The sequence below is a fragment of the Marmota flaviventris genome, chromosome 1 (assembly GCF_047511675.1).
Source record: "Marmota flaviventris isolate mMarFla1 chromosome 1, mMarFla1.hap1, whole genome shotgun sequence".
In the NCBI taxonomy this organism is placed as follows: Eukaryota; Metazoa; Chordata; class Mammalia; order Rodentia; family Sciuridae; genus Marmota; species Marmota flaviventris.
Window position 1 is genome coordinate 199,389,254 of NC_092498.1, and position 14,703 is coordinate 199,403,956.

At 36.3% G+C, this 14,703-nt stretch overlaps 1 protein-coding gene across 1 annotated transcript in view; it reads right to left on the reverse strand.

Moving 5' to 3' along the window:
* Positions 1-14,703, reverse strand: part of Ulk4 (unc-51 like kinase 4) — a 516,944-nt gene that overhangs the window by 280,386 nt on the left and 221,855 nt on the right. Inside the window, exon 31 of the mRNA XM_071600065.1 lies at positions 5,572-5,664. Coding sequence (XP_071456166.1) covers positions 5,572-5,664 — 93 coding nt within the window. The remainder of the gene's footprint in view (positions 1-5,571; positions 5,665-14,703) is intronic.

Sequence of the window (14,703 nt, forward strand, 5' to 3'; positions counted from 1 at the left end):
CCTCCCTTCCCCTCCCAAAACTTTTCTCCATCTAGAGTTTGTCTAATCTTCTCTCCCTCTTCCAACCCCACTATGAATCAGCCACCTTATATCAGAGAAAACATTCGGCATTTGGTTTTGGGGAATTGACTAACTTCACTTAGCATTATATTCTCCAACTCCATCCATTTACCTGCAAATGTCATGATTTTATGCTCTTTTATTGCTGAGTAATATTCTATTGTGTATATACAGCACATTTTCTTTATCCACTTATTTATTGAGGGGCATCTAGGTTGATTCCACAGTTTAGCTATTGTGAATTGTGCTGCTATAAACATCCATGTGGCTGTGTTCCTGTAGTATGCTGTGTTTAAGTCTTTTGGGTATAGAGCGAGGAGTGGGATAGCTGGGTCAAACAGTGGTTCCATTCCCAGTTTTTCAAGGAATCTCCATATTGCTTTCCAGATTGCTGATGGGACTGCAAATTGGTGCAGCCAATGTATGAGTATGCCTTTTTCCCCACATCCTCGCCAACACTTATTGTTATTTGTGTTCTTAGTAGCTGCCATTCTGACTGGAGTGAGATGAAATCAGAGTAGTTTTTATTTGCATTTCTCTGATTGCTAGAGATGTTGAACATTTTTTCATATATTTGTTGACTGATTGTATATCACCATCTGAGAAATATCTGTTCAGTTCCTTGTGCCTTTTATTGATTGGGTTTTTTGGTGTTAAGTTTTTTGAGTTTTTTATATATCCTACAGATTAGTGCTCTATCTGATGGGCGTGTGGTAAAAATTTGCTCCAATTCTGTAGGCTCTCTATTCACCTCACTGACTACAGAACATTAAAGAAAGAAATTAAAGATGACCTTAGAAGTGGAAAGATCTTCCTTGTTCTTGGATATGCAGAATTATTATTGTCAAAATGACCATACTACCAAAAGCACTATCCAGATTTAATGCAATTCCAGCCAAAATCCCAATGACATTACTCATAGAAATAGAAAGGTAATCATGAAATTCAGCTGAAAAAATAAGAGACCCAGAATAGTCAAAGCAATCCTTAGCAAGAAGAGTGAAGCAGGTAGCATTACTATACCAGCCCTTAAATTATATTACAGAGCAATAGTAACAAAAACAGCATGGTATTGGGAACAAAATCAACTTGTATACCAATGGTACAGAGTAGAGGACACAAAGACAAATCCACATAAATACAATTATCTCATATTAGCCAAAGGTGCCAAAAACATATGCTGGAGAAAAGATAGCCTCTTCAATAAATGGTACTGGGAAAATTGGAAACCCATATGCAGCAAAATGAAATTAACCCATCTCTCTCATCACGCACAAAACTCAACTCAAAATGGATCAAGGACCCAGGATTTAAACCAGAGACCCTGTGCCTAGAAGAAGAAAAAGTAGGCCCAAATCTTCATCATGTCGGATTAGTCCCCAACTTCCTTAATAAGACTCCTATAGAGCAAGAAATAAAATCAAGAATCAATAAATGAGATGAGTTAGCATTTTAGATCCTTGCCAAAATAAGGGTGATAGTTCTCAGCACTGGACTATTCTGTTTTGGTTACAGTAAGCAAATATGGAAAATTTATAAAACTGACCATATATTAGTATATAAATAAAAGTAGATACAAACCAGAAATGGAAGAAAAATATTATACAGTGATAATCACAATACAATAAACTAGAAGTGAATATTAAAACTCAATTTTCATATATCAAAATGACAAAAGTCATGTACACTAATTTGATACAGGTTTCACACAAACTGCCACTCTTATATACATAGTGAACAGAACAGAAAATTAAGGAACAGGAAATTGGCACAAATTAGACTAGGGACAATTTGGGAACATCTTTCAAAATTAGAAATGCTCAGTCTAGAGGTTCTCAATGGTATTTGTGCATTTAATCATCTAAGAAAAATGAGCAACTGTTGTTTAGTCCTAGAGATCATGATTTTATTGGCCAGAAAAGACCAGGGCTTTAGAAATTTTAACAAATTCCCAGGTGACACTAATGTACAAATATTGTACAACTGTTGAAGCAATTCCACTTCTAATCATTTACCCTACATATATCTACACATGTAACCTATGTCATTAATTATATCAAGAGGTTAGAAAAAATAAATATTCTCCAAAAGAGGACTTGTTAAATCAATATGGAATATTCATAAAATGCAATATTATATCTTAAAAAGAGGAAAAATTGTAAAATACCTTCCAATAAAGCTTAGGGGATATAGCTATAGTTTTTAATAAGGTGAAAAACAGGGTAGTCGGCATGCTATCATCTATGTGAAAAATAATACACACACAAATTAATAGTAGCCATCTCTTTAGAGTTCAGTGTATGTTATATATAACATTATTCACTGTTTGCAATATCACAAGATTAGAAATAAGTCTATCCATTACAACCTAATTAGATAAAGTATGATATATACACACAAGGTAAAATCTCACCACTATAAAGTACAATGTGGAAGCTCTCTACATATTGATATAAGATGCAAATCTTGAGACTATTCTGTTAAGTGAAAAAAAAAAAATCAAGGGACAGAAAAACGTACATAATGCTATTTGGGTGTAAAAGGAAGAAATGAGAAAATATACCTTCACATTAGCTTGCATTTGGACATGAAAGAAATAAAAGCAGCGCACCATAGGTCATGCTAGGAAATGAGACAAACAAGGAAAGGAATAAGTCTTTTCAATGTCTTTTTACATTGTTCTCTTTCCCCGGGGGTGGGGGGGGAAGTATTACCCATTCCAAAATCTTCCACTTAAAATATATTTTTAAAAATTCTAGTAGGGAAATAAAAACAAACCCCCAAAGTCTAATTATTGGTTATTCTTCCCTTCCCAACCTTTAAGGCTGGTGCATGAACTTGTCATGTTTCACATGGGTCCCAGGACCAAGGACCACCCTAAAGTAAGTGGGAGCTAGAAGATAACCAGAATTAAATGCTTTGCTCTTGACCCTTGGAGCCTGCACCAAAACACGTGGTGCCACTGTATCTTAACACCTTGCTTCTTGAAAACAGGCAGGCAAAACAGAATCTATAAAGACCCCATGTAAAGTAAAATTGGCATGGGGAGGCAGTTAATCCATTTAACAAAACGATTTAGGTATCTTTGCCTATCAGTATTCAAAATTGATTGTGCTCTTTTAAATAGTTATATTGTATTCTATATTATGATTACATAATTCAATTTATATTCATATAAAATTATATAGATCGTATAAAATTTTCACATTTTAAAAATTATTTGCCTCAGGCTGGGCATGGTGGTATATGCTTATAACCCAGCCACTTGAGGTAAAAGGATCACAATTTCAAGGCCACCCTGAGCAAGTTAACAAGACTATCTCAAAATTAAACAAAAATAAAAGGGCTTAGGGGATGTAGCTATAGTAAAGCACCCCTGGATTTGATCCCTAGTACTGGAAAAAAATTTGCCTCAGGAGAAATCTTTGTGCATATGGGAGTTTTCCTGTAGAACAGATTCTTAGAAGTAGAACTGAAGTTTGAAGGTTATTCACCTTTTACACTTTAATTAGACACAGTGAATAAACATTAAGAGATTCAATATTATCAACAGTAGGGGAATGCAAAATAAAAGTTCCATTTTTATTTACTAGTTAGCAAAAATACAAATAAACACTTGCATTAAAAGCATTTCAGATGGGGCTGGGGTTGTGGCTCAGCTGTAGAGTGTTCGCCTACCACATGTGAGGCCCTGGGTTCAAGTCTCAGCACCACATATTAATTAATTAATTAATTAAGGTATTGTGTCCAACTACAACTAAAAAATAAATATTTTTTAAAAAGCATTGCAGAGTATGTGTGTGTGTGTGTATATATATATATATAAAATTTAAGTAGTGCGACATTGTTTAGGAAGCACACACTAAAACAGTAACAACATCAACCTTAAGGGAAGAGAAGTGTAAGAGGCAGTTGGGGGACAGGGGGGTTGAGATAGGAAAGCCCAGGAAATCTCCAGATTCTACTTTTCGAATTTAAGAGAAAGACAACATATGAAAACACTACTTGCTCAAATAAAACAAAAATATAAATTAGCCCACTGAATTCTGTTTGTAAACTCTTAGTGAATAAAAACAAGAGTAAATTAATTTTTAAGCCTATTTTATGATCATTTTTAAAATAAAAATGGTTTTATAGAAGCTATCAATTACCTGTTTCTACTTCTCTAGAATTCTCCTCAAGCACCAATATGAGGAAATTTAACTGAATTAATAGAGTTGGCAAGAAGGAAAAGGCGTACAGAAAACATGTCACAGGAATGAGCTAAAGTCGACATTAAAAAAGTAAATGCAATCTGTTCAATCTCATGAGAAGATAAAATTAGCATACAGCATTAGTACTTGATGTCAAATGCCTAGGAAAGAAGAAACTATCTGACTTTCTACTCAACTTCTAAGACAGATTTACTCTTTAGAATTAACTAATTCTTGAGGAAGAGAAAATGGTGCTTTCCAAGTGAGGAACTTGGGAGTTCCATGGCCAGCACCTTTTGGAAGACTCTAAAAGGCTTCAGGAACATGGAGTTTTCATTGCGCTCCCTGAGTTCTTTTGCAACACCACCCAGAGAGGACCAGGTAATATTTATATGGCACCTTCGGGAAATGGATAAAGGAAGGTAGCCAGACTGCGAGCTAGACAGCCCCAGCATCATGGACAAGACCAAGAACACATGGCAATGGTGACTCATGGCACACACAGGTACTCCCACACACCCAGCTTTCCACTCTCTAAAGTAGAAAAGCCTTTCTTATTTACTAGTAGCAACTAGTAAATATTAATGCATGAAAATGCAGCATTTCTGTGATTAGAGAGCAGACAAGAAAAAACACAGGTGGTTGGAAACGTGTGATTTAACTCTTCATTTAAAATGAACCTGTGACTCTGGAGGTGCACTACTCCTATGGATGGTATTCAAAGCCCAGAAAGACCTCAGGTATCGCCTGCCCAACACTACTTGTTTTCTTGTTTGAAAGCACCGGAAAACCTCCTCCTGTGTTTCCCTTCTGTGGCCCTAGTTATTCTTAGATGAACTATGCCTGGCAAAACTAAAAGTATTCTAGCAACCAGTGCTAATGCAATCTGACATTATTCAGTATATTCAATAACAGCAAAATTTCCCCACCACTTAAAGAATAGTATGTCAATTGAATAAAATGGTAGCAACGAAGAGTCAATAAGTACTACTGAGATTTAACAATATTCAATGAAAAATGTGGCACCAATTTTCTAAAACTATATGTAATAGTTTTTTCCCTTTAAAGAATTTATCATTTTTGAAAGCATCATGCACTTTACAGGATGCAAACTCGGGTAAGGGATTAAAAATTTGAGCACAAGAGCCAGCACAGCATACATGACAGATAGTACAAACCAGGAAATATGAAAAAGTACCACTTTGGCAGCTCAAATGTTGGTATTTTAGAATCTCATCATCTGTAACAACATTTCCAGATCACATAAAACACATTTTATAGATGAGAAACAAGACCAAGAGATTTGAACTTACAGTACCTGGTAAAAGTCGGGTTGTGTTCAGTCATCGCGACAAGCAGTTTGAGAGCATATGCTGGTACTGGGTCTGGCTCCATGAGGATGTGCTCATACCTGAAGTGACAAAGGCATTAAAAAACACTCAGTAGTTTCCCTCACTTAAATGCCCCATTTAAATAACAGGGAAAAAAAGAGACCATAAGGTACAAACATCTGAGAAAAATAGATATAAAACTATGAGCTATAGGACATACAGGTTACTCAAACTCAGAAAGCTTCCACAGACTTCACTTCCTAATGGTAATGACATTGACCTACTTCATAGAAGACGGTTGTCAGGAATATTCCTTCAGATCATCTAGCACTAAGCCTGCCACATAATAAAAGAATACAGAATACCCTCACATTTCAAAATTCACTAGGGGTCTCCTGGCACACAACACATAGTTGCACTCATGGCTAAGATGTAGCATACAACACAGTAAGGACACACAGCTGAATCACAAGGGAAGGATTCCATATGCAGGTTTCTCTGTGTACTGAGAGTATGCAAGTGCTTGCTCTCTCTCATGTAAGCAAGTTCTGTTTCCCCAGAACCCACCTTTCCATGAGGGGCTACACTCAGCACAAATTTTCCCCAAGCATTGAAAATATAGTATGTGTGTGATGTTTCTGCTTAGGGAAGCAGATGAGAGACTCAGTGGCCACAGTTTTTATGAGGGTTTGCTCGCACAGGCAATCTCTGACATGTCTCAAAATTCCAGATTCCCAGAAGGAAAGCAGAGGTTCAGCACAGCCAGGTCCTGTGCCCCATCCAGACATATCAAACTATACTTATCAGCTAAGTATGGCCTAGGAGCACTTTGAGAGCCATCTTCCAAGATGCCCAGCTTTATGTGGATAGCTTTATGTAGTTAACGGTCTCAGGCTGGGTATGTTAACTCTTCTGCAGAACACTCTTACAATTAATACTTTTAAAGTTTGACCAAATTAAAACAATGTTATCAAAGAAAATAAAACTCAAAATGCCTTCATCAAAAGTTTCTACAACAAAATGCAGACTGTTCCCCCATGTTCTTTGCTAAGCAAGAGGCTGCTCTGTATACATCTTACCTATTTAAGTCCAGTGATCCAGTGAACAGCACTGTGTAGATACTCAGTAAATAAGCATCAAAAGAGTGAGTGAATGGATGAAAAAACAAACTAACCAATCAACTTTATGACTTATTTCTCTGGAGTAGCCAACAACTAAAAAGCAGGGAATAGAGGGCTTGGGGAGGACTCTCTAAAAATACAAAATGGATATTTAAAAATCCTACAAATGAAACAGATGATTTTCATCTACAGAACATGGCCCCAGGCTCTTACTCAGAGCTTATTTACTCTCATTTTGGAAATTATTATCTAACAAGCTTAATTATACAGCCTCTAAGCCCACAGTCATTAAAAAGGAGCCAAGAAAAGGGAGGAGAGGGACTATTACAGAAAAACAATCTGAGAGTTACAAGAAACAGGACTAAAGCATAGGGGGAAACAAAGCAATCCCAACTCTCCAAGCAGAGAGCAGACAGGGGAGCATTTAACGGAGAAGCTGCCTCAATGGGGCCCCAGGGCCTGCTGCATACTACAATGTTCAAAATGGGGGTAGTTAAGAAAATGTTATGCTGGAAAGAGTGTTCTGTTTAAGGACACAGGAAGTACCATATATTAGAATGGTTGCTTAATTTTTTTTTAATCACAGCATTTATAAGATTTGTCCATATATTATAAAGATGAAATACTAACCACTCATAACATCATAGTAGGTCAAAAACAGCATTGTTAAAAGAAACATAGCACAGGATGAAATTAACCAAACTATGTCATGTGCATGTATGAACACATCACAGGAAATTCCAGTTTTAGGTATAATGCACCATTTTTTAAAAATTTAATGTTTGTAGAAAAAAATGCAGCAAAATCAAGTATGAGTGATGTCAAGAAAAAAACAGAAAATATTTTCTCACAGCAATAAAATCAAGTAAATTTCTTTAGAAGTTATAATGCATTTGACAAAACTTTAGCTACCAATACACATTTTCTTTAAAAATGGCCTAGGAAAGACAGAAGAAATAATCTGTTCCCTTCTCTAAGTATTCTTAAATAAATTGCTCTTATCCCAAGTTGGGGTACCCAAGAACACTCATAGATTCAATGATTTCCTAGAACTCAAAGAACTTGGTAAACCTCTTCTGCTAGTTATGACGCATTACAATGAAAGGACACATTAAAATAAGCAAAGACAAAAGACAGAATGCAGGAGAGACAGGCGCCAGCTGTCAGTGGTCATCTCCCACATCTCCCAGTGCAGTGGGACAGAAGTGCTTGATCTGCTTTGTGACAATGTGGACAGTGTAGGAAGTACCACCAAACAAAGAAGTTCACCTGAGCCTTTGTGACCAGGGCCATTACTAGGCATGGACAGCCCATGTGGCTGACTTTAATTACTCAGTCTCCAGCGCCTCCAGAGGTCAAGGGTCCCACTATATCACATCCTTAGCATACATTATGTGGCATGGCTCGGGCTCCAGGTATACAAAGACATTCTAATAAGGCAGGATGTTCCAAAGACCAGTAAGTCATCTCCCAGGAGACAGTCAAGAGCCAGTTCTTTATGAGGTCCAGGGTTTAAACACCCAACACGTTCTAAGTTAAATCTTTGATTCACACATAGTTAAAACTGAGAGGCACTGACATTGAGATCAAAAATAAAAGAATACCTCCTCCACAGGATACTTGTATTTGGAAACCAAGGGCCAGGGCCTCTCAAATTGAAGGTGAGAAGCTTCTGAAAAAATGATTCACATACCCAGGATAACTAGCCCCTTGCCCAACCCCAGACAATATTGAATCAAGGAGGGAAGAGGTCAAAACCCCATTAATTTTTTTTAAAAGGTTCCAAATGATTTTCCTACTTACATGCTTGACTAGAAAGCATAGGAGAAAATAAGGACAGTGATTTAGAAATATAATAGAAAAAAACACATTCCCCACAGGCTGAAAAACATGCTTTAAAACAGTCTTGACAGGCAACATGTAGTACTGCATTTAAAAACAGCGGTGAAATTTTTCTAAGTGTCCTGAGGTTGTCTGAGGTCACCTGACCTTGAAAAAGAGGGGGAGTGCCTGGGGGCCTCAAGCAGCACAAGCCTGTGTGAGACAATTCTCCCAGAGAATATCATTCTATTAACTCCTTTTGGGGGGGAAAGAATAAAGTTCATAACAGACATATTTAAAATACAAATATTAAATATATTTTGGTTTAATCAGATAGTTTTGTAATGAGCAGCAAGATCTAGCCAAAAGCATGCTACAATTTACTAAGCTTATCTTCCAAAGACAGATAAGCAGCTGATAGTAGATGGTTGCCACACACCTCTGAGTGCAACTAGGCCAAAAAAAAAAGGAATGAGCCCTGATTCTTTAAACTGCCTCAGAGGGTTTCAAGAATCAGAGGAGCACTTCAAGTTCCCTGAGCCTGGCTATAGGTCGCTATCATAATTGACAAACAGCACCCTGAGCAGTAGTGTCCTTGGATCCCATCCCTCTACCTCCAGAATCCTCTCTAACCAAGGAGCCAAGCAACTAGAATCCAGGAAGGAAAAGCCATTCAAACTAAATTCATATCCACTTGGAGAGAACATTCCTAAAAACCACATATTTTTGACCAAGGTGAAAAGCCAAAGTATGGGATGTCTTTTCCTCCTCATTCTTCACTCCCAATCCTAAAAGAAATGAATCTATATCTTGTCCAAAGCCTGGTTCAAATAGGGCCCAATTAGGTAGGCTGGGAAAAAACTGAAACACGCCATCCAAATAACTCTGGATCACGGTTGAGAGGCTTTTCTGAGGGATATGACCAAAGAATTGGCCAAAAGGAAGTGTCTTCAATTTCACTGAGTAGAGGAAGGAGGCACTGTATCATAGAGAAGTTGATTCCACAAAGATTAAGTCACAAATTCACTTTTCAATCTCAACGGAGTATACTCAGAAATGGGACATGGGGAAAAAGTGATTTAAAAATATTTAAGAAAAAGAAGAAGATCCTGCTAATAATGTACATTATAAAATCAAAATAATGATTAAGCTTAGAGTGGGATCAAGAATATACATATTAACAGAAAGGAAAGAAAGGTGACACCTAACGTTGGCCAAGAAAGAGTAATTTTAGAGTGAGACACGTCAGGCGATACCTTATGGAAATGTATCTCCAATAGATTAAAAAACGCAAGTAAAAAATTTAAACTTCATGAGAAGATAAAAATGTATTCCTGAGTAAGCAGTCCTCTTTAGCATGAAAACAAAAATGTTTATAATTTTGAAGTTTTTAAAAGTTAAATATTTCTCAATAGCACAACCACTTCAAATATCATAAGGGGAAATTATTTGTAGAATATTGGTAAAATATTGGTAATATTCTTACTATAGTCATTTGTTGATTAATGGCAGGATATAGTCTAAGAAATGCATATTTAGGTAATTTCCTCCTTATATGAACATCATAAAATCTACTTGTCCAAACTAAGACAGCTACAAATGTCAACAGGTGATGTAATCTTATGGGACCACCGTTGGATATGTGGTCTGTCATTGATAGTAACATCATGCAGTAGTGATGACTATTTAAAGAACTATTGAAAATCATCGAAGATACCACTGAACAAATGGACAAAATTCATGTAAGGTTAATTAAAATGACCAAGAAATGTGGGTGAAATGGTCTACTTCATTAATATCTGAAGGAATATGTGTTAGAACTAACAAGGGAACAGCAAAATGGGCAATTTCATAATAGAAACCTAGTAGGATAAACTGTCCATCTTTGAAAAAAAAAATTGGCAAAACATTTCAAATGTCTTTGAATTATATATAAAGTTCAACACAGTAATTCTACCCCTAGAGAGTCAACAAAAGGAAATAACAACATGCTCAAAGACGTAGTCATAAAAATAGTCTTTGTAGCATTTTATATGACAGTAAAATACTGGAAAAATAGTTACTAGAAGTTCCCTAACTGGGAATTGTTCAGATGATTTTTAGTACAACTATAAAGGTAGATGTAGATGACAAGCAGATTACAAGATAGCCAATAAAATATTGTTATATAAGTAGCCAAGATACAATCACAAATGTAGATATTTACAATAAGATGACTGGGAGTGGGGGGCAGAGAGATAGGTTACAAACAGGAACTTTCATAAAGTATTAAGTAAATCTCCTAGGAATGGAGAAACCATACAGTGGAACAGGAAAACACTAACTCAAAATGGCAGACAAAGAGCAAAACAAACAGTTATGAACAGCTGAGTAAATACTGCAATGTTCTACAATCTATAAAAGAATTCTAAACAAGAGAATGCTATGAGGAAGAGAGTGTTTCTTAAAATGTAAATCTAATAATGTAAGATAGTTCTGGAACTTGAGAGCTTAGAAGAAAGAAATGGCTGGGTTTAGATAAAGAGGATGCCACCAGCGAGCATGGTAGTGCACACCAGTAATCCCAATGGCTCAGGAGGTTGAAACAGGAGGATCACAAGTTCAAAGCCAGCCTCAGCAACTTAGTGAGGCCCTCCCTATCTCAAAAAATAAAGGGCTGGGGATGTGGTTCAGTGTTTAAGAGCCCCTGGGTTCGATCACTGGTAACACCCACACCACAAAAAAGCAAGTTTTTTTTAATTGATGCATTATAATTATATATAATAGTAGATTCATTATGTCATATTTATACATGCATATAACATCAATCACATTCCCCTCTACCTTCCCTTTCCCATTATTTTCTCTACTAGTATCTCTTCTATTATTATCATAATTACTGGATTTTAATTATATATAATAGTGAGATTCATTGTGATATATTTGTACATGGACATAGCATAATTTGGAAGATTTCATTTCTCATTTCTTCCCCCATGCCCTTCCTTCCTCCCTCTCAATCCCCTTTCTCTTCTTGGTCTCCTATTTTCATGAGATCTTTTTTTATTTATTTACTTTTCTCCTCTCTCTCTACAGCAAAGGTTTTAAGGTAAAAATCTTTCAAAAAGGCTAAAGAATCTTCCATGAGCTGCTAGGAGAAAGGGCCAAATAACTTACTATTTCTGGCATTTTTAATAGTCCCATCCCAAATCTGAACCAGATGACATCTTGAATCAACCCCCAAAGTTTATGATAGAATATAAATCAAACAATTAGTTATTATCTTAAGGACTTACTAGTTGTGTGATTTTTTATGTGCTCTGAGTTTGTGATTCTTTAGCATTTGGCATATATATATAAATACCAGAGTTAAAAGGATGTCCATGTTGATAAAGAAATAGACAATCATCATCAGTCTACTGGGAGGGTCAACAGAGAGGGGTGTGTGTGTGTGTGTGTGTGTGTGTGTACACACATTATCTAGATACACACATGTAATTTTTAGAATAAGAGAAAGGTACAATTTTAAAATAAATATTAAATAAAATTTCAGGTAGTAAGCATGTTCTCTCTAATCAGATGAAAAGCAAGTATTAAGTCTTAAGAAAGGATTCTAATAAACAAAATATACACAAAGAACTGGAGTGAAAGAACTATCCTTATTCAGAGAGAACAAAATTATGTTTATGTCCGATTATTGACTCTAATTCCCAAATTATCCTAATTTAGATTCCTGTAGGTTATACCCCTAGAGGGTAAAATGCACCCATTTAGGCAGACTCAAAACATGATAAAAGCATTAAGTAAAGGGGGAAATATAGAACATTATGATGCCTCTTTCTGAGGTAAAATATTTACAAGTTAGATTTGGAAAAAAAAAATTACCCGAGCAAAGGTCAAAAATGAAATAGTCCTTCTATTCTGACTTCCAGAGATGACCAAGTTCATACTTATTTATATCTATTTTAACATAGAATTCTTGTGACCAAAGGAGACAAAGATGCAATATAGAATCTTCCAGCTGTCTTGAATCATAAACCAAAATTAGATCATCAAACTCATGATTTTTGCTAACCAGTGTGTTGCCACTAACAAAATCAATTTCTAAGTTCCAATTTCTAAAGGAAAATACAATTCTAATGTGTAAGGAATATATTCCCCTCTCAGATTCCAAAATACAAAGCCTTAATAATTCATGCAGTCATTAGGGCCCTGATGATTTTACAGGTCACAAGAGAATTATAAGAAAAGAAAGGCTATAATCATTTTCCCCAGGAGAAGAATGCTGAATGCCATACTGTCATAAAAATATTATAAGCATATTTATAGCAGCATGATCTCTTTTCAATATAAAACACTCAAAAGCTGAAACTAAAATACACATGGATGAAATAGCTCTAGCCTACAAAGGCAAAGAGAATGGCGAATTTTTCTCATGGCTTGCTACACCACTTAACACCTCTGAATATCCTATCCAAACAGCCCCTCTCTTTTTCCCCTTCCCATCATTCACTATCTCTCTATATTGTTTTATCTTCTATTTTTTTCTCACTACTAATAATTACTTGAAGTCATATTACATAATTATTTGCTTAATGCTCTGCCCCCTCCACAGGAATGTACTTCACTGAGGGGCACAGTTTCAACCTTGTTCACCATTGTATCCGCAGAGCATGGTGCAGAGTTCATTCAACATACATTTGCTGAATGAACTAACAAAGAAAGGAGGGAGAGAGGAAGAAAGGAAGCACCATAATCTGCATGTGCATAATTCACAATGAGTTAGAAAACAGATACTTCAATTGCATGAAATTAAATCTCAATAAACCCATTGTAAGGTGAAAACAGCTGAAAATGCGTTTACTGCATCTACCCTGCCAAACACACTAGCTTAGCCAAGTACACCAGAGTTATGGTTGTTTCCCCTGGAGATTGCACAGCTGAGATGGAGATGCGGGTCTCCACTGCTGCTGCCTCCCCAGCTGCCTAGCATCACAAGACAGCCTCATATTGCCTATCAGTGAGTGACCTGGGAAAGGATCAAAATTCAAAATTCCAAGTACAGTTTCTACTGAATGTACATTGCTTTCATTTATCATAGTCAAAAAAATCATTAAGTCAGCATCTTAAGTCAGGCCATGGGTATTTACATCTGTATGAATATTAAAATTTCCTCTCCCAAAAAATAGCCAAGATGTATTTCTGAAGGACCTAGTCCTAGTTAAACATTAAAGAGATGTGTCCTCACCTTATGTAACATATCTCAGGAAAAAATGTTCGAACAGTCAGCATTAGAATATTTTCAGTACTAAGATTTCATTGATAATGACTTTGATAAACTTCTGAGAGGTGCTGATGTTAATTAAAAAGGTCAATTTGGGCTTAAGTTCCATTAAATACTTACTGCCTTGCCTCTTCTGCATAAACCTTTAAAAATTAAATCTTGTCTCTCAGCTGAATAAAAATCATGATAATTTTCTGAGTATATGTGGTATCTTTCTTCCCAGAAGAGGAAAAAAAAAGAAAACCTCATTAATCATATAGACAATCTCAGTTAAGTTTCTGGCATTCCAGTTACCTTGAAGAAAGGAGGAAAAACTGAAAGAAGGGAGGAGAAAGCAAGGGCATACATACCAAGATAATGGCAGGGCCAATATATGAATCCAAATATACTAGCCACAAGAGATACAGGTTTCCGGTGGCCAACAGCAGCAACTTTAATAAGTACAGAGTTTCCTCAAACTGGTGGCAGAAGAGGAAGGCAGAGGAATTTCAAGAATGAGGAAGATTTGACAAACTGTTGCTGGCTTAAAGATGGAGGAGGCTCTTGAGAAGAAATGTGCATGTCTTAAGGGACATAGGGCAGCAAATATATGAATATTATGGTCCTACAACTATGTAGAGCCACCCAGGAGAGGAATGCTAAATGCCTACTGTCATAAAATTATTGTATTGAATAGTCACCCCCCAAAATATATGACCAATTCCTAACATGTAGCCTTACATGGAAAAAGGATCTTTGCAAATATGGTTAAGGATCTCAAGATCACCTAGATTTAAATGAACTCTAGAGTCAATGTAGGTGTCCTCACAAGAAAAAGGTAGAGGGGACCCTGGAAAAGACACACATGGGAAAAGGGCAAGTGAAGACAGAGGCACAGACTGGAGTAATCTGACCGAGGCTCCAGGGGAGAGTGG